Source organism: Ochotona curzoniae, unplaced genomic scaffold (assembly GCF_017591425.1).
Source record: "Ochotona curzoniae isolate NIBS_2020 unplaced genomic scaffold, NIBS_Ocur_1.0 scaffold_2453, whole genome shotgun sequence".
NCBI lineage: Eukaryota > Metazoa > Chordata > Mammalia > Lagomorpha > Ochotonidae > Ochotona > Ochotona curzoniae.
The window spans coordinates 21,666,087-21,686,039 of NW_024467094.1; the positions used below are offsets into that span (position 1 = coordinate 21,666,087).

The 19,953-nt window shown below is 41.4% G+C and overlaps 1 protein-coding gene across 1 annotated transcript; it reads right to left on the reverse strand.

Annotated features, from left to right (window-relative positions):
* Positions 1-1,313: 1,313 nt before the first annotated feature.
* On the reverse strand, positions 1,314-18,973 carry PRR11 (proline rich 11). Its single transcript, XM_041000316.1, has 11 exons — positions 18,836-18,973; positions 18,198-18,271; positions 16,437-16,554; positions 13,104-13,248; positions 12,738-12,860; positions 7,047-7,316; positions 5,897-5,995; positions 4,746-4,858; positions 3,976-4,035; positions 3,792-3,888; positions 1,314-1,416 (listed from the first exon to the last, which is right to left on the reverse strand). The coding sequence occupies exons 3-11, from the start codon at positions 16,547-16,549 to the stop codon at positions 1,333-1,335; spliced, it is 1,104 nt and encodes a 367-aa protein (XP_040856250.1). The 5' UTR covers positions 16,550-16,554; positions 18,198-18,271; positions 18,836-18,973; the 3' UTR covers positions 1,314-1,332.
* Between the last annotated feature and the right edge of the window lie 980 nt (positions 18,974-19,953).

Below are 19,953 nucleotides of genomic sequence, written 5' to 3' on the forward strand. Positions count from 1 at the left end.
AACCGTTTTGTATTCTGATTTGCTACATCTGGCACTCGTAGTCTGGCTGGAAGGAATCCAGCAAGGTACACATTACTGTAATGATTGAATACATGGACTGGTGAGGAAGGAGAACGAGTGGTCCCACAGTGAATCTGCTATGGACTTCAGACAATCCTTGGCACTGCATCGTGCAGAATATAAGGCTCATGTCACGGCTTCTTGATATTTTTCTTTAGCTACATGAATGTAGACAGCAGATGTAAAAGTGAGGAGTAACTTCAACTTCAGTAGCTGGATGTAACTACCTACCTAAGGTGCTGGTAACAATCTTTAATTGTTTTGATCCATAATCACAATTTTATTGAAAACTGACACCAAAATAGGAGATCATTATTGTACACCCTATAAAATCAAACATGATTGCTTTATGTTGATTGATAGGCTAGTATTACTGAGCTTAGGGTATGGTTTCCTAGGAGGAAACACAGATTAGGGAAGTTGCATGGGTGATTAATGTTGCTTTCTTCCAAAGCAACACCCTTCTGTGAGTCTGGCCTCTCCTAGGAAGCTGCAATGCTGCTGAGCAGCCTACACAAAGAACCTCTGTGTGAGCAAGACTGGATATCGTGGTTATCTTTTTTGGCAACCTGAGCATTTTACATGTGTAAATTAAGAACTGGAACTTTGAACTAGTCGTTTCTTTTGTTTTCTTTTCTCCAAGGATGGATGTAGTAAATCTTTACCCAAAGGCATAAAACCCAACTTGTTTTGATGACACAGGCTACACCCTTAGCAAGCAACAGGCAATCAGACCCTTGGCATCAACTTCCAACGCATTCTAATTTTGAAGGTGACATTGGGCCTTTTGCATCAAATCCTTTTGGACGGTAGGTGGTCTTACCTTTTAATTGTTTATAAAGCAACTATATAAGTAAAACACAGAGGATCTTTTCAAGTGTATAGAAATGAATGCATAAGCCTTACAGACTAAAATATTTATTTTTTTCAGTTACCCTAGAATATCCAGGATAAATAGGAACCAGGATATTAAAGTCATGACTGCACCCATACAGCATGAACTAAAGTTATCTACCTAATTTGAACAGCCCCTCTAGCCTCAGTCGTGTAATTCCAAAATTGCTTTGAAGAGAGCATCTCCCCCACTGGTTCTCTTACTGATAATGCAAAACTAGAAACTATTCAAATACAAACTTGATATCAGAGTGTATGTATGTTGAACACATACTCAAACTCCTCTCATGGAATGATATGAATGTATTTATGTTTACCCTACCACAAGAAAAAGGATTTGGGTAATCTCTTTAGAGTCTTATGGATTATCACATGGAGTCAGGTAGAATTGACATCAGTTTGTTCATCAAAGCTGCTTGGAGAAAGCTGTAGAGTTTGAGTTGGGCTTTTAGGGTGAGCTAGCTATGGGAAAAGAAAACAAATTAAAAATTCCAGTTAGAATGTGAAGTATATTCTTGTTGTCAACACACCTCTCCTTCCTCATTCACACAATACAAATTTTTTAGAGGGCAGCGTTACATCCAGTTTTTAAAAATCATTTTTTCCCCAGAGTCTCTGACATAATCCCATTTTTTGACAGAGCTTCTAATGGATCTTTTTTTTTTTTTTTTGCCTTTCTCCTCTTGCTAGAATGTGCACTTGATTCTTCAAAAAGTGTGACCATTCTGAACCATGAGGCTGATAACACACACAATGAGGATAAAGAGCAATCATGATGTGAAGCTGCTGTATTCATTGTGGAGTTCCTATTTCCCAAAGGAATATTTAGGCAAGAATAAGCCTATTTGATTAAGCCACTATCGTCAGATTTCTTTACCTGATGCCTAATGTAAAACTTAACTGACATAGTTGCTTCAGAGTTAAAGAAAAAAGGGAGCCCAAGAGCAGGGAGGGCACAATCATTCTATGCCTAACAATTTTGCAGGATAACCTCCCAATAAGTAGGTTTTGTGAAATACAACATTCATTTGGTGTAGGTTTTTCTTTTTGTCTGTAATGTTTGTTATAGTTGAATCCGTGAGTTTATTATTTATTACATTTTTATCTGTTTCCATAGGTTCCATACCACAGAACTAATTATAGGGTAGGGCAGGGATAACACACACCTCAGAACAGTACAGAGAAAGGAAGGAGCTAAATCCCTTTAGTGACAACTTGTTTCCTTTGCCCCTGCTCTTCACAGTTTTGATATCACTAAGTGCTGGTGTCCGTGCAGTAGGTGTGGATGACACGAGGGTGTGAAGAGAACAGCTCCCTGCTTGGCAGGGCCTGGGGAGCTTCCAGCTGTTTGGCAGGGCCCGGCAGATTTCTCTCTGACCACCTTGACGCAGTCTTACCCCCCTGTTTGCATGGACACTCAAGTACCCCACTAAGAATTCTGTAATCTGATTATAGTAATTTACAGAATTATCTTTGAGAGCACCTGGTTGACCATGAAGTAAAAATTAATTGAACATCTGTGCATGCTGTCTTAGTTCTAAAGTTAAAGATAAAAAAATCAAATGTTTGTGCAGAGACTTGTGATGTGTCTAAGTAAATAAAAAGGACAGCTTCTTCTTGAGCAGAGAGGCAGTGAGAACACACCAAGTGTCTGTGTCTGTGTCTTTCTTTATCGCCGACTCCACGCACCCTTCCCGAGCTCCAAACTCAGCTGGAGCTGGACTTCGGCAATTAAGGAATGTGATTGGAGGCAAACTCCTACAGGTGCTTCCAAAGAGAGCCAGACAAGTGCCCAGAAGGACCACATTGATTGGCAAGAGGGAAACCAAGCTGTCCCTCAAAAGGTACTGGTTCTTTAGGAACAAATAAAAGGATGGGAAAGTGTCAGTTCATGGTATGTTTCTGCTGCCAGAGGAAGAAGGAACAGAGTTTGAAGCCAAAGAGGTCACAAGCTCTGTGCCCCAACACTCCAGCAGGGTGGAGGAAAATGGCTACTCTTCACAGATCTGATGGTTGGGGTGATCAAATAGATGACGAAGGCAAACATGTTTGGAAGAAACACACCTGAGCCAGGCATCTACTGGATTTCGGTGTGTGAGTTATACATGGAGAAGACAAAGAACAAAACTGCCAAAATATTTTCCTATCAAGCCTGCTTGGGCTCACTCCATCGACATTTCTATCTCCATTTGTCACCACTGTCAGGCTCTCTATGTTACAGCCACATAGGTGACTTAACATTCCTTTGGATAAACCAAGAGTCTCCTACCACAGGTCTCTTGCATGAATTAGTCTTGTCGGGAGTCCCTGACATTTTTGGTGGGCTCATAATTACATCTATTCATCCTTTCATCCTTCAACTCTCATCTTGGGCATCATTTACTTCTTAAGGGAATCTTTCTGAGTCATCCAGACTAGATTGTTTTCCTCCAAGATTCCACAGAACTTACTTCGTTTCCTTCACACCACTTATAGCAGTATAAAACCATGCAAATATGGGATTATCTGATTAGTATTTACTTTGTCCACTAGAATGAAAGTTCCAAGACAGTAGAAATATGTCTGCTTTTGCTTGCTATTACGCATATTCCTAGCACTCCACCTCAATGCCTGGTACATAGGAAGAACTTACTAAATACTAAAGAAATTAATAAATTAGATTTTTGTGGATAGGGTGCAAAGATGATAATCATAACTATATTTGATGGAATCTTATGAAGCATGAATATGAGAGTGCTTTATAAAAAATAAGGAATTATTTAAACATTAAGAAGGGTGGCTTACATTATGAGTCTAAAGAAATGATTTTCCATTTTTTTCCCCCTAAAAATGTTTACCTGAAACTTTTTCCTCAAGGCCCGGGTCATTACTGGAGTCAGTCCAGTTCCTGTATCCATGTTTTCTTTATTGGTAAGAGGGGTTCCACCTGGGCTCCTGCAAAGGTGATGCAAACATAAAGGTTGTGTTTCATGCCAACCTTTCAAGTGGACTTAGAAAACATAACACAAGGGTGTATGTTACCTGTCTACATTGACTTTTCTAAGCAGTTTCCGCAGATCCAGTTGGCTCTTACTAGGAGTTCTGATAAAATAATGATATCAAAATTAGAATTTATCATTTTAATCAGTTTATTCCTCAAGCAAAGCAGTCATTTTTATTGATAACTTCCTGAAAGTAAGTGCCAATGGGAGCATAAGATGATAGAACCGTTCTCATGAGTGATACTTCTTGACTCAAAAATAACATGCATAAGAATCTATCCCAGAAAAAAAGTTTCTCAAGACAAAGTATATCATTTATTAAATTTTCATATACTTAACTGCACATATTAAAGAGGTAAAGCAATGCTTTAAGCTAATTTTTAATATGGGAGGAAATCATAACATACTAAGTGGAAAAAACTATAACTGTGCCTATAGTAGACTGTTGCACTCACACAAACATCCCTATTTCCTGGGATCCAAGACATACTCATTTTCACATTTTATTTTTGAAATCAGGCCAGTTAAAAAATTCTTGAAAGCATTTCTTTTTCTTCCCAAATACATTATGTCTTTATTATAACGTTAAATTGCCCTCTTGAAATGGAGACATAAGTGTATATGCCAGAAAAAGTGTAGAATGCAATAGTGGCTATCTCCACTGGTAGGATGAGAGAGATGGTTTTCATTTTTTTCTTTTTAAGATTTTCTGTAGGTTTCAATTTTACTTTTTCAACAAGGATTTTTAAAGTTAGAGTGAGTCAAAACATTATGTAAGGAACAATCAAACATCAGCATGTAATTGCTTACATTAGGACATTAGTAACTCGAGTCGATAACACTTTGGAGTTAGGTTTCAGGGTAACGCGCTGCAGGTCTGAGACAGTAACTAGCGGGTTCTGTGACTGTGGTGATGGTTCAAGCTTTAATCATAAATGAGAGATGATTAAAAACACATTTTAAAATACAAGCTTAAAATATGAACATGTTGAAACAGTAAAAGAAACTAATGCCAAACAAGCATAAGATAGATCCTCTTCTTTAGTCAATTTTTATTCCAGAGTTTCAGAGTATACCTCTTCAGACTAACGGTTGGTAGAAAACACTAATTGAATAATTCTGGGATATGCCTATTTTAATTGAGGAGATAAAAAGTTTTACTAAAATCAAATATCAATGCTGAATTTGGTATGACTTCTACACATAGGTCTAAGCTTGTTTTGTTTGTTTGTTTTGTTATTTTTTGTTTTGTTTTTCCTTAAAGATGTATTTCTTTGGGCCTGGTGTGATGCCTCAATTGGCTAATCTTCCCCTTGCAAGTGCCGGGATCCCATATGGGCGCCAGTTCATGTCCCAATCCAAATGCTTGGGACCCTGCACCCACATGGGAAACCTGAAGCAGGATCCTGGCTTTTGGCTTCAGATCAGCTCAGCTCCAGCCTTTGCGATCACTTGGGGAGTGAACCAGTGGATGGACAATCTTTCTCTCTGTCTCCCCTTTTTCTATAAATTTGCCTTTCCAATAAAAATAAATAAATCCTTTAAAAAAAAAAAACATGTATTTTTTAATTTGAAATTCTGAGTTGACAGAGAGAAGGGGACAGAAAGAGAATCCCCATTTACTGCTTCACTCCCCATATGGCCACAACAGCCAAGCGTGGGCCAGGTTGAAGCCAGAAGCCAGGAACTCCATCTTAGTCTCCCACATGGATGGCAGTCGTCTAAGTACTTGGGTCACCATCACTGTCTTCCCAAGTATGTTAGCAAGAAACTATCAAAGGCAGAGCAGCCAGGACGCAAACTAGCATTGTGATGTAGGATGCTGCTATGCAAGCAGTGGTTTAACTCACTATGCCACAATGCTGGCTTACTTTCCATAAAGGAAATTCAAATGAAAAAGAACACAGATTGGAATCAAATTCAAAGCACAAAGAATACATATTTAGTCAATGACAACTTACCTTTGTCCTTTCACTGACGCTTGGTGTCTTCTTTAATTTCACATTGAGTAGATCTTTAACTGTGATCTGCATGGGTCTATCTTTTTTCAATGGCCCAGCCTTAAAATGCATGGAGAGGTGAGAATTAAAATTGTGGTGCTAAAATTTAATATAAATTTAGTTTTTAAAGACTCAGAGTTAAGCTTTAACTCTAATTTATGCTAGAAATTTAACAAAATCAAGAATGTTCTTGTTTCAGTACCCATGGATATAAAGTCCACTAAAAAATACTCATCAGACTGTAAGGCTTTAAAAAAAATGTCAGGGGTCCAGTGCTGATAGCATAGTGGTTAAAAGTCCTTGCCTTGAATGCTCCAGGATCCCATATGATCACTGATTCTAATCCTGGCTGACCTGCTTCCCATCCAGCTCCCTGCCTGTGGCCTGGAAAAGCAGTTGAGGACGGCCCAAAGCCTTGGGACCCTGCACCCATGTGGGAGACCTAGAAGAGGTTCTGGGCTCTTGGCTTGGAATCAGTTCAAGCTCTGGCTGTTGTGGCCACTTAGGGAATGAACCAGCAGATGGAACATCTTTCTCTCTGTCTCTTTCTTTCTGTAAATCTGCTTCTCCAATTAAAAAAAAAAAAATTACTTAAAAAGCAGAGAAAGAGAAACAGAGAGACAGGAAACACAGAGCTCTTCCTTCTGCTGGTTTCATCCCTAAGTGCCAGCAACAGCCATGGCTAGGCCAAGCAAAGCCAGGAACCTGGAACTCACTATGGATTTCCAACATGGGCAGCAGGGAGCCAAATACCTGAGCCATCCTCTGCTGCCTACCAAACTGTGTATTAGTTGGAAGCTTCAGTTGGGATGTGAACCTGCGCCTTACTGAACACCTAATGCCTCCCACCTTTAAAATTTATTTTTTCATATATTTACATATTTGCTTCTATATTTATTTTAATGGTTTGAAAGGCAGAGTGATGCAGGGGAGGGGAATCATTTTCATTATTTCGGTACTGACGTTTTAACACAATTAAGCTATGGCATCAGAACACAATGCATGCTTCCCGGTCAAGTCCTTGACCCATCCCTGAAAGACTAATTGGCTTGATTCCTATGTAAGTACCCACTGAGCAAACAAAACACACCAATACTAGAATGTTTCCTACCTGAGGTGCTTTAGTGCGATCAGATTTTCTGAACACCAAAGGTGCAAGGGGTGCTGAAGGGGGTGGGAGGGGAGGAGGGGGAGGGGGCAGGGGTGGAGGGGGAGGTGGTGGTGGCGGTGGAAGAAGACTGGCTGGCTGTGGGAGTGTCGTAGAAAGCAGAGCTTGGCATTCTCCTGGGGTGGGTGGAGCAGGCGCAGGTGCTTTTATGAGTTTACTGTGCGTGTGACACATTTGACTACAGCTTGAACATGAACAATTTCCTGAGATGGTCTGGAAGAAAACAATACATTGCACAAATGAATAACAGGTTCATGTGAATCTTTGGATTGAGTGTTATCAACATTAGATCCTCCGCCCCCCCCCCATATTGACTGCTTCCTCAGTATACCGCATGTTTCATCATATTTCCTCATGTAGTGATCACAACTTTCTACATTTTATTCAATCATTGCTATGCACGGGAACTTCAAAATGTTTATGGTAAATTCCAATCATCTTTTTATTTCATTTCCCACTAATTTGTGAAACCACCTTCTTTATACATATGCATTTTTTGTGTGTGAGTTTATGTGCCAGGTGCAGAGCGTATTTTCAAGCCCTGTCCATTGTTACATCAGGGAGCTCATTCTGGTGAGACGTTAGACAGGCCTAAATATACTCAAAAGAAAAACACATCTCCATAAGAGTGACGAAATGTGCCACGAACATGAACAGTTAGAGGTTTTGAGATATTTAGCCTTGACTTCCGGGATGAGCTGAGACTTAGCAGAGGAGCAATTTTAGGAATAAATATGCAAAAAGTATGTCTAGATCTTACATGTAGCCTTGTATTTAAGCAGGCACGGGGATTAGTAAGGCAACTATAACTACTGTTGGAGAAATTACCCAACAGAAAGAACACAGAGTCTGTAAGCAGAGCCTCTCAGTAGCCGTGCATAACCAGGAGCTAGGTGACTTGGCACTTGGGAAATGCAGAGGCCACGTATGGAGAACATCTCTGTTCTCCCTTAGCCCATATGTTGGCTTGGGACCCTTAGTGAAGGGCTAGGCACAAAATCCAGGACAAATTGCTCCTTGCTGAGGCTTTTCCACTATGAGAATAATAATCCAAGACTGCCAGCAACCACATGGCTACCAGAAGGACAGAGCTGACACAAATGAAGAAAGGACCAAAACAAGAAGGCAGAGCCAGGACCTGACAATGTCATTTGCACCTTTGGATCTCCAGACTTACTGGTTAAATAGGCATACACCAATCAGTTCCATTGTGCTCTGTCACTTGTGTAGAGAAACAATTGATTGAGAGCCTAGCACAGTAATCTAGTGGCTAAAGTCCTTGCTTGAGCACACTGGGATCCCATATGGATGCCAGTCCAGCTCTCTGCTTGTGGAAAGCAGTAGAGGACAGCCCAAAGCCATGGGACCCTGTAGCCACGTGGGAGACCTGGAAGAATCCCCTGGTTTTGATCTGACTCAGCTCCAGCTGTTGCGGCCACTTTGGGAGTGAATCAGTGGACCAAAGATCCTCTCCCGTCTTTCTTCCTCTCTGTAAATCTGACTTTCCAACAAAAATACATAAATCTTCAAAAAAAAAATTAAATGATACAGCCTTCCAAGAATGTTTTTAGGGAATAAAATAAGTTTCATTCTTTAGTCTTATCATTCTTTTCAACACATTTGGAAGCATGATTTGGGGTAAAATTTTTAAAAAACACTGAAGTAATAGAAAATTCATGAAAGATACAGTTTGTGGGCTGGCATGTGGCACAGTGGGTTAGCCCACTGCCTGCAATGTTGGCATCCATTATGGATGCTAGATTAAGTCCTGGGTGCTCCACATTTGGCACAGCTCCTTGTTAAGGCCTTAGAAAACAGCAGAGGATGGCCCAAGTTCTTGGAGACCTGCTGCTTATATGGAAACTTCACTGTCCCGCAGGAAAGGACTTGGTGCACAGAGCCGATAATAACATGTGTGGCCCCTGACTGATGGTCAAAGCCGAAGTTTACTAGTGGCCTCAGACTTTATGCACTGAAGGTCATATGGGATAAGGCAGGAAGCATTGAGCTCATCAACAAAACCCAGTAACAGATTCTATGCTTTTGTTTGGAACTCCTTTTGTCTTGTATATTCCACCAAGTGTTCTCACACACATATATCCATTCAACTGTTCTTACACAAATGATATCCGATCAGGTATACAGAAGGTAGCCATTAAGTTGTTCTCATGCAAATATTAACCAATCAACTGTAATCCTGTGCTTGCTGCCCTTCTAGGGTCACAGTGTCCTCCTACAGGAAACCTGGAAGGAGTTCTGGGATCCTGGCTTTGGTGTGGCTGAGCCCTGGCTCTTGTGGCGATCTGGGAAGTGAATAAGCACACGGACAATCACTCTGTTTTACTCACTCTCTGTCTCTATTTGTTTCTTGGTAAGTCTGCCTTTCAAATAAATTTTTTAAATCTTCAAAAAACAAAAAACCAGCAAGAGTTTGTATGTCAGAGATGAGGAAGCAAAGGGAAGGTTTACAAATTGATTATACGCACAAATGTGTAGTGATTCTATACTTTTAAATATGTTAAAGTCTAGTTGAACCACTGCAAAGTCACAAGCAGCAAAATGCTGAAAGAAAGCTACACCAATACAGATTCAAAATAACAATGAGTTTATTTCTACCACTAAAATCTCAACTGGACAGTTAATTTTCTGTTTTAGGAATTAATTTCATTGTTATTTTCTTTTAAATGTATTTATTTCAGTAGGAGAGAAAGAGACTGATTCATCCTCTGGTTCAATGAAGTGCCTGCACAAATTAAGACTGGGCGGGGTCAACCAGGTCTTCCATCTTTCCAGGGGTGGCAGGGATGCAGCTCCTTATTAAGCCATCATTACTGCCTCCCATGGTCCACATTAGCAGGAAGCTGGAGTCACATGCTGTGATGTGAGATGTGGAAGTCTTAATCATCATCTTCATTGATACGTCAAATGCTTGCTCTTGTTATTTTTATATTTGTTAAGGCACAGTGCACACAATCCAGAAGATACAAAATGATATACTGTGATTAAGCAAGTCTCTTCTTACCCCAGTCTCAGATCTATCACCAAGGGAAACAGTATGAGCAATTTCCTGTGCATAGAGATGAATGATTTTCTGTTTTCTCATCTATCCTTCTTAAAGCCCAATGAATTTAAATATTAAGAGTTTGACAGATAGGGCCCGGCGATGTGGCCTAGCAGCTAAAGTCCTCGCCTTGAACGCACCAGGATCCCATATGGGCGCTGGTTCTAATCTCGGCAGCTCCACTTCCCATCCAGCTCCCTGCTTGTGGCCTGGGAAAGCAATCAAGGATGGCCCAAAGCTTTGGGACTCTGCACCCATGTGGGAGACCTGGAAGAGGTTCCTGGTTCCCAGCTTCGGATTGGCGCAGTACCAGCTGTTGTGCTCACTTGGGGAGTGAATCATCGAAGGGAAGATCTTCCTCTCTGTCTCACCTCCTCTCTGTATATCTGACTTTGCAATAAAAAAAAAATAAATCTTTAAAAAAAAAAAGATTTTGACAGATATTGCCTAATCATGACTGAGAGATTTTTATTAATTTATTCTCTTCACAACAATTTAAGAGAGTATTAATTTCTCCAAACTGTTTTGGTTTTTTGTTCTGTTTTGTTTTATGCTGAAAACACCCTCTGAGTCTTGTTTACTTGCTTTCTTTTTCCTTTTAAGATTTATTTGTTTTCATTGGAGAGGCAGATTTACAGAGACAGAGAGAGAAAGAGATCTTCCAGCAACTGATTCACTCCTTAAATGGCCACAATGGTGAGAGTTAAGCCAATTTGAAGCCAGGAGCTAAGAGCTTCTTCTTAGTCTCCCATGCAGGTGCAGGGTCCTTGATTGCTCTCCCAGGCCACCAGCAGGGAGCTGGTTGGGAAGCAGAGCAACCAGATAGCAATCCCTATATGGGATGCTGGTGCTTAGAAGTGGAGGATTATCCGGTGAGACATTATACTTGCACTGTTTTTTTGTTTTTGTTCATCAGTCTGATAACCTAAAATGTTAGTGACTGCTTTTTAAAAATTAATTAATTAATTAATTAATTAGAAAGAGAAATATCAAGGGGCGAGAGAGAGAATGAATATCATCCTTCCACTGGTTCACTTCCAGAATGGCTACAACAACTTGGTCTTGCCCAGGCTGAAACCAGGAACCAGCAATTCCGTCCTGATCATCCCTGTGGTGAGCAGGGGCCCAAGAACTTAGGCAATCATCACTGCCTTCCTAGGCAGACAGCAGGAAGTTGGACTGGAAGCCGAGCAGCTGGGAGCAGCTGGGATTCGAGGAACATCTTACAAGCAGGGAGTTAACTCACTGCCACAACACCAACCCCACCCATAGAAGTTTATCTTGAATTTGTTTTATGCGTGTGGTTGTCTTCCAATATATGTTTTGTATACGTGATAGATTACCATATATGTCTACCAATATGCATTATTGTTGTCCTTGTTAGTAATAGGTAACCTGAGTTTTAGTTTGACATGTTGTAATTCAGATGAAGAACTATACTCCCCAACTTTCCTCGTGACTATGTGTTATTCTACAGCTATGTTTTGGCCAAATGAGATATAAGTCTTATGTGTGACTACAGGGAAATCCTTTTAAAGGGAGTGGGAGCATTTTGATCCCTTCTTTCTACTGCGTATAATCAATCCATGATCTGAGCTCAACAACTATCTTGGATCTATGAAATCCTTATGACAGTTCTAGAATGCTTTCTTCCCAGATATTCATGTGGGAGAGAAAAACCTTCCATTTTATTTAACCAAATTTTGGTGGCCTTGGTCATGCATTTATGACCAAGTTGCATCTTTTACATGTGTTTATGAACACATGTTATTTACCATGTTGGTCTTTTTAAAAATTATTGTCTTTCAGGATTGGCATAGTAACCTAGCACTTAAAGTCCTCACCTTGCACGCACCAGGATCCCATATTGGTGCAGGTTCTAATCCCGGAGGTCCCATTTCCCATCCAGCTCCCTGCTTGTGGCCTGGGAAAGCAGTCGAGGACGGCGCAAAGCTTTGGGACCCTGCACCTGTATGGGGGACCTGGAAGAGGCTCCAGGCTTTTGGCTTCAGATCGGCTCAGCTCCAAGTGGCCACTGGGGCTGGGGCCACTTGGGGAGTGAACCAGTGGATGGAATATCTTTATCTCTTTCTCTCCTTCTCTCTGTAAATCTGACTTTCTAATCAAAATAAGTATATCTTAAAAATAAAAAGAAAAGAAAATGCTTCCCCATCTTTGGAAGTTTCAGGTTTCTCCTGAGACTACCGTTGGGCATATCACTTGCTGTGTCCCTGTTTTATCCATGACAAGGTCAGAAGTGGGCCCTTCAAATTTCTTTTGTTTTTTCCTTTTTGACTAACATAGGACTAACTGAACTGTTTGATACCACTGACCAATCTGGACAAAACTGGCCTACATCAAAGAAAAACCGAGGTCAACTGTCCCCTTGGGTCATCACACGTGTTCATCTCACTTCCGCCCTCCACCCCACAGCCACTTGGTTACTCCTAACAAAGACAGAGAATCTCATGTACCTGATGTTGAAGGAGTGCACAGGTCTTAGAACCAGAGCATTTTCTCTATTGCAACAGTCTTACCTGATTCTGCATTGTTTTGTGTGTGACTATACTAACCTTCAGCACTTCCTGAAGTTTGCACAATTCATTTTCCAAAGCGCAAAACTGCTGTTTCAGACTATGAAGTTCTCGGTGACAGATTCGGGATGGAAAGATGGTATCTTTCAATATTTCTAAACTCTGAAATTCACAAATAAATATGAACAGTATGACAGACACAAGAAAAAAAAAACAAGGAACCAGAAAGTGGCTTAAGGTATGTCTTATGCAAGCAAAGATAGACATGAACCCTTCAATTCATCTTATCGGCACTTAGCTAGAGTGTTGATCTGATTTGAATGTATGAACGGACAGACACAAACATCAAACATCAAATGCATAGAAAAGCCACACAGCTGAGAACAGCCATGTGAAAACCCATACCGGGGCTACGCAGTTCTGGCACCAGCTGTATAGTGACCACACTCTATTTGTCCAAAGTTTTATTACATCTTTGGGAAATTTGAAGTTCCACGAGGATGTTAGCCAGTTTCTGCTATGGGGGATATCTGTTGAAGAAATAACCGTTCTGTAGGAAAAGCAAAATTAAACAAAATAAATTTTTAAAAAAAAAAGCCTAAGTCAGACTAACAGTTCTCATTAAGCAAGAGGCTGAGTTCATAGTTTGACTCTGTAGAAGAGGATCCCTAAGCCCTTCATTAGATGCAAGAATTCAAGCTTTCAATTACAGAACAGATACCGAGTACCTATGATAACATGGCTGCTGTGTCACAGAGGGTTAAGCCAGGGTATGAGGCACCCACACAGTTCCAGCTACTCCACACTTCTTGCTCTTCTTTCCTTCCCTTTTCCCTCTAGCTCCTCCTCCTTCTTCTTTTTTTAGAAATATTTATTTACTTATTTGAAAGTTAGAGTTGGAGAGAAAAAGAGGGTGAAATACACAGAGATTTCTTCCATCCACTGCTTTAGTCTCCAAGTGGCTGGAGCTGGGCCGAAGCGGGACAGCTGGGACTCAAAGTGGCGCCCATATGGGATACCAGTGCTGCAGGCAGCAGCTTTACCCATGATGACACGGTGTCAGCCCTGAGTTTCTTTCTAATGCATGTGGGAGGATGGCCCAAGTACTTGGGTTTCTGCTATTCAGCTCAGAGTCATATGGAGTTCCTATCTCCTTGCTTTTGCAGGCATTTGGGGAGTGAATCAGAGGACAGAAAATTACTTTTTCTGTTTCTCCCTTTCTACCTCTCTGTCTTTCAAATAAATGAATAGATTAACCTTTTTAAAATAATTATTTTAATTGGAAAGTCAGATATACAGAGAGGAAGATCTTCCATCCATTGACTCACTCCCCAAGTGGCCACAATGGCTGAAGCTGAGCTGATCCGAAGCCAGGAGCCTGGAGCCTCTTCCAGCTCTTCCACATGGGTGCAGGGTCTCAAAGGTTTGGGCTGTCCTCGACTGCTTTCCCAGGCCACAAGCAGGGAGCTAGATGGGAAGTGGAGCTGCCAGGATTAGAACCAGCACCCACATGGGATCCCGGTGCATGCAAAGTGAGGACTTTAGCTGCTAGACTATTGTACCGGGCCCATAAATAAAACTTTTAAAAAGTTCCTACCATATTGCAGGCATGAGGGATTTAGAAACAACAACAACAACAACAAAAGAAAACCAGTTAAAAACCCTGCCTTATTGCCTGGTGCAATGTCAGCATCCCATGTGGGTGTGAGTTAGTGTCCTGGCTGTTCACTTCCAATCTAGCTCCCTGGTAATGCTTCTGGGCACCCACGACCCAGATGAAGGTCCTGGCTCCTTGCAGCCACCTAAGGAGTAAACTAGTGAATGGAAAATCTCTCTCTCTCTCTGTCTCTAATACTTTCTACCTTTTAAATAAACAAATTAATCTTAATAATAAAAACAAAAACTACCTTCTGGGATAACTTAAATTATATCCTATTAGTTTTTTTTTTATTGTTATTAACATTGTATTATGTGATACAGTTTTATAGGCACTGGGGATTCCCCCCACCCCATATCCTATTAGTTTTATGAAGGAAGAAACACATACACACATACAAACATAAATAAAATGTAAATAATGTAAATGTAAATAGATAAAAGTAAACAAAGTGAATGGATTGCATCCATAGACAAAATCACTAAAACTGTGTTTAATGATTTTAATTGGGCTTATTTTCCATTCTGTAATTGGGCAACACTCATTCTACAAGATACAAAAAGTGTTCTAGTGAAGATGAGAGAGAAACATCCAATTTCTAGGTTTCTCCCAAGATGCCTGCAATATCCAAGGCTGGACCAGGCCAAAACTTGGAAATAAGAAGCCAGGAACTAGGGACCGGCACAGTGACCTAGTAGCTGGTGTCCTCGCCTTGGACACACCAGGATCCCATATAGTCACCAGTTCTAATCCTAGTGACCCCACTTCCCATCCAGCTCCCTGCTTGTGGCCTGGGAAAGCAGTTGAGGACGGCCCAAAGCCTTGGGACCCTGCACCTGCATGGGAGACCCAGAAGAGCTCCTGGATCCTGGCTTCGGATCGGCATAGCACTGGCCGTTGCACTCACTTGGGCAGTGAATCATTGGACAGAAGATTTCTCTCCGTCTCTCCTTCTCTCTGTATATCTGACTTTACAATAAAAAATAAATAAATCTTTAAAAAAAAAAAAAAAAGAAGACAGGGACTGAGGCTGGTGCAATGGCTTAACTGACTAATCTCCCACCTATAACTGCCAGCATCCCATAGGGGCACCAGTTCATGTACTGGCTGCCCCACTTCTGATCTAACTTCCTGTTAATGGCCAGGGAGAGCACTGAAGGATGACACAAAGCTTTGGGACCCTGCACCCACATGGGAGACCCAGAAGAAACTCCTGGCTTCAGATTGGCTCAGCTCTGGCTGTTGCAGCCATTTTAGGGAGTGAATCAGTGGATGGAAGATCTTTCTCTGTCTCTCCTTCTTTCTGAAAATCTGTCCTTCCAATGAAAATAAATAAATCTTAAAAAAAAAAAAAAGAAAAAGGCCAGAACTACAATCCAGATCTCCCACGTGGGCGGCAGGGATCCAAGCACTCAGTCCATCCTATGCTGCTTCCCAGGCACACTAGCAGGGAGCTATGTGGGAAGTGGAGTAGGCAGGGCCTGAACTGGTGCTCTGATATGGGATGCCAGCATCCTAAGTGGCATCATAACCTTCCACATCATTGCCTACCCCAGAAAGTATTTTGTGAAAGAAAGTATAACAACAAAAAACGTACATAAAGTAGCAGTTATTGTAAAAACCAGCACTCCAGCATTTCTAGAACTCAGGAGTCCCTTTCAATAGCACATTTAAGCTGTGAGTCAGAGAGTACCTGTTCAAATTTTATCAAAACTAAAATTTAAATCCTAGTCACATTTCCTTTGTAAAATTAATTTCTAGAGTTAAGTTCACTGGGAAAGTAGAAAATGGTTGTTTGTGCATGTAAATTCAAGGTCTTGGGATTTTCACTTCATTTGACTTGGAAACTATGATTGCTACATAAAATGCAGGATGTCTAGCAAAAGAATAGTTTTAATAGATTCCAAATGTTGCATAACACATTAATACAAAAAATTATTCATCCTTCCTCTGAAATTCAAATTTAGTTGAGACCTCTATATTTCAATTTGCTAAATCTGGTATTTCTATCCTAAACAGATCAGATCTGGTATTTTCCCTGTGACATAGGATGCCTTACCTTGTGACATAGGATGCCTTACCTTGCAGGGGAGGGCAGTGGAGAAGGAGGCAACTTGGATTGGAAGAGAGAAACTTCTTTTTTTTTGAAGGATTTCTTGGTTTTCAGTTTTCTCCGTTGTTTGAGCCTGGGCATGATGTCTGCTGAAAATTTTTTTTTTTTACTTAAGAATAATACAAACTCGGGCCCCGCAGCATTGCCTAATGGCTAAAGTCTTCGCCTTGAACATACCAGGATCCTATATGGCAGTGGTTCTAATCCCAGTAGCTCCACTTCCCATCTAGCTCCCTGCTGGTGGCCTGGAAAACCAGCCCAGGACAGCCCAAAGCCTTGGGACCCTGCACCCCTGTGGGAGACCCGGAGGAGGCTCCTGGCTTTGGATCAGCTCAGCTCCAGCTTTTGCGGATCTTTCTCTGTCCTTCTCTCTGTAAATCTGACTGCCCAATAAAATAAATAGTTCTTTAAAAAATTTTTGGAAGCAATTGTCTACCTACTTTCTCCCAGGCCTCTGCCCTCCCATCCTAATCAGTGATCCACATGGGTATACATCCTTCTCAACGATGTAAGCATCAAAAAAAAATTTTTTAAAGAATAATGCAGACATAGAAATGTACAAATCTGAAGTATGTATATAAGTGAATTATCTTAGAGTGAACACATTTTTGTAACCACCACCTTAGAGGTTGCTTGAAAAGGAGAGAAATCAAACCCTGATTTAAACTATCTCTGGAAAGAGTTTGGCTTTGCCCAAGTTCGTTTTGCTTGTTATGCTTTTCTTCATTAGGTCAAATTTTCCTTTGTTTAAGATAGAAAATGACTATTCACATGTGTACATGTGTTGAAATGCCAGATGTTCTATAATTATTTACAATTACTTTGTGCCGCCAATTAAAATATTTTTACAATTAAAAAAATCGACTACACTATAACTGGGTTATTATTAAAAGGATGTATGCATGTCAATTTTTTCTTTTTAAAAATATGTGTTTATTTTGGAAGGCAGAATTACATAGAGAGGGAGAGAGAGAGAGATATTTTCCATCCGCTTCAAATGGCAGTAACTACCCAAGCTGGGCTGGACAGGAGCCAGGAGGCAGGAACTTTGTTCAGGTCTTTACATGAGTGCAGGGACCCAGACTCATGGGCCATCTTCTGTTGCTTTTCCTAAGCCCCTAGCAGAGAGCTTAATAGGAAGTGGAGTAGTCAGTACCCAAATCAGCATCTACAGGGGATACAGGCATTTCAAGGTTAACGTGCCACACAACACCAGCTGCAGAAGGTGCATTTCTTTACCAGTAGCAGTTCCTGAGCATCCTTCACAACAGCTGGGATTGGTAGGAATTGTAAGGACGAAGCATCCACCACTTTTTGAAAGCCCCTGTACTGTTAGGCAGCTTCTCTTACATTTGTTTTCCAATATTCCCTACCACCCTGTAAGTTACCAAACAAGGAGGATTCTTATATCCATTTTAATGACTTATTTATTTATTGGAAAGGCGGATATACAGAGAGGAGGAGAGACAGAGAGGAAGACTGCTTCACTCCCCAAGTGAGCATAACGGCTGGAGCTGAGCCAATCTGAAGCCAGGAACCTCCACCAGGTCTCCCACGTGGGTGCAGGGTCCCAAAGTCTTGGGAAGTGGGGCCGTGGGGATTAGAACTGGCACCTATAAGGGATCCCGAGCATTCAAGGCAAGAACCTTAACCACTATGCCATCATGCCGGGCCCTCTTACATCCATTTTTAGACAACATTAAACTGAGGGTTAGAGAGATTATCTGACCTGTCCAATACAGTGCATAAAACGGAAAGTCCAGCTCTTTATGTCTTCAAAGATGGCATTGTATCTGCTATACTCTGGTGCAACAGAATAGATAATATATAGTAAAATAACCATCATCCCAATCTTAAGCTGTCAGTTAAAAAACATTTGTTTTTAAGCATTTAGAATTTGTATATATTTAAAAGGGAGTCAGAGAGAAAGAGACAAATAGACATCTCCCATTTGCTGCTTTACTCCCCACATGCCTTCAATACTTAGGGATGGGCTGCCCCAGTCAGGGGCCTGAAACCCCATTTGGGCCTCCCGCAGACTTGGCAGAGACCCACAGATTTGAGCTACCTCCTGCTGCCCCCCAGGGTGTGCATTAGCAGGAACAGGATCCCTAGAGGGGCAGCAGGGACTCCAGATGCTAGCGTCCAGGAGGTGGCCCACTGAAGTGCATGCCGGCCCCATCCCCAAAGCTCTTACATTTTCTAGTGTATTTATGCCTGCCTCTGGATTCAGAGCTAGTTTGCTCTGAGGCTCCAGGAGCACAGTGCTAATTTTTGCTGTTGCTACCAGAGAAACAAAGATTTGTTCTTTGGCAGCAGGATTGAAAATGGTCTCAAGACCTAGCCCTATTTTCCCTGCAAACTTACATTTGAATAGGAACAAATCAGGCGTTAAAATCCGCATTCATTCCACTTCTGCTCCTTCTGTGACCTTCCCGCACTTGGTATGCAGCTCTGCACTGGCTCAGCTCTCAGATCCCACTGGCACAGCAACCTCCCCACACCTTGCTGTAGGCTGTAAAAAAAAATCAAGTGGTTGGGTTCCAAGAATTAGTCCTGGACTTGCTAACGGCACCCCTGCTGGCAAAGGGTGCAGGTGCCTGCAGCAACAACAGCCCATCCACCTGTGAAGCTTCTAGATAGCATCTTGTCAGAGTCCTTGTCTGATGCTAAGATAACAGAGGGCTTTTCTGAGAGATAACAGAGGGCTTTTCTGAGTTGTTTTGAGATCTGGCAGACACACTAACAAATAGCTGACTTCATGTTTATTATATTACTTTTTGTTCCTGCTGAAACAATGAAGGAAAGGATTATTAGATACAAGAAATGTCTAAAGGATAGGTTCATTATTATGTTTAAAGTAACACACAAAAAGGGCCTAGCAGCTAAAGTCCTCGCCTTGAACCCGACGGGATTCCATGTGGGCGCGGTTCTAATCCCGGCAGCTCCATTTCACTTCCAGCTCCCTGCCTGTGGCCTGGGAAAGCAGTCCAGGACGGCACAAAGCTCTGGGACCCTGCACCTGCATGGGAAGCCCAGAAGAGGCTCCTGGCTTCGGATTGGCTCAGCACCAACCGTTGCGGCCACCTGGGGAGGGAATCATCAGAGGGAAGATCTTCCTCTCTGTCTCTCCTCCTCTCTGTATATCTGACTTTCCAATAAATAAATAAATAAATAAATAAATCTTTTTAAAAAAATTAACACGCAAAAACCTTCTAGGGATTAAAAATAGGAGAAAAATAAATTAAGAAAAAAAAAAAAACAGAGTCCATTAATGGGTTCCCAAGAATCTAATATTTCCATGGCAACCTTTCCTTCCTTGTCTTCCATCTGTCCCTGGTTATCTTTTTTCTTTCTCTTTCCTTTTTTTTTTAAAAGATTTATTTTTATTGAGCAGATATACAGAGAGGAGGAGAGACAGAGAGGAAGTCCCTCTGTCTGCTAATTCACTCCTCACGTGATCTCATTGGCCAGAGCCGAACTGA

Coding starts and splice junctions, on each gene's coding strand:
- PRR11 (XM_041000316.1), bottom strand. CDS start 16,549: ATGCCCAGGCTCAAACAACGGAGAAAACTGAAAACCAAGAAATCCTTC. Junction 5,996..7,046: donor ATCGCACTAAAGCACCTCAG/GTAGGAAACATT, acceptor ATGCATTTTAAG/GCTGGGCCATTGAAAAAAGA. Junction 1,417..3,791: donor CCTTGAGGAAAAAGTTTCAG/GTAAACATTTTT, acceptor CTTTTCCCATAG/CTAGCTCACCCTAAAAGCCC.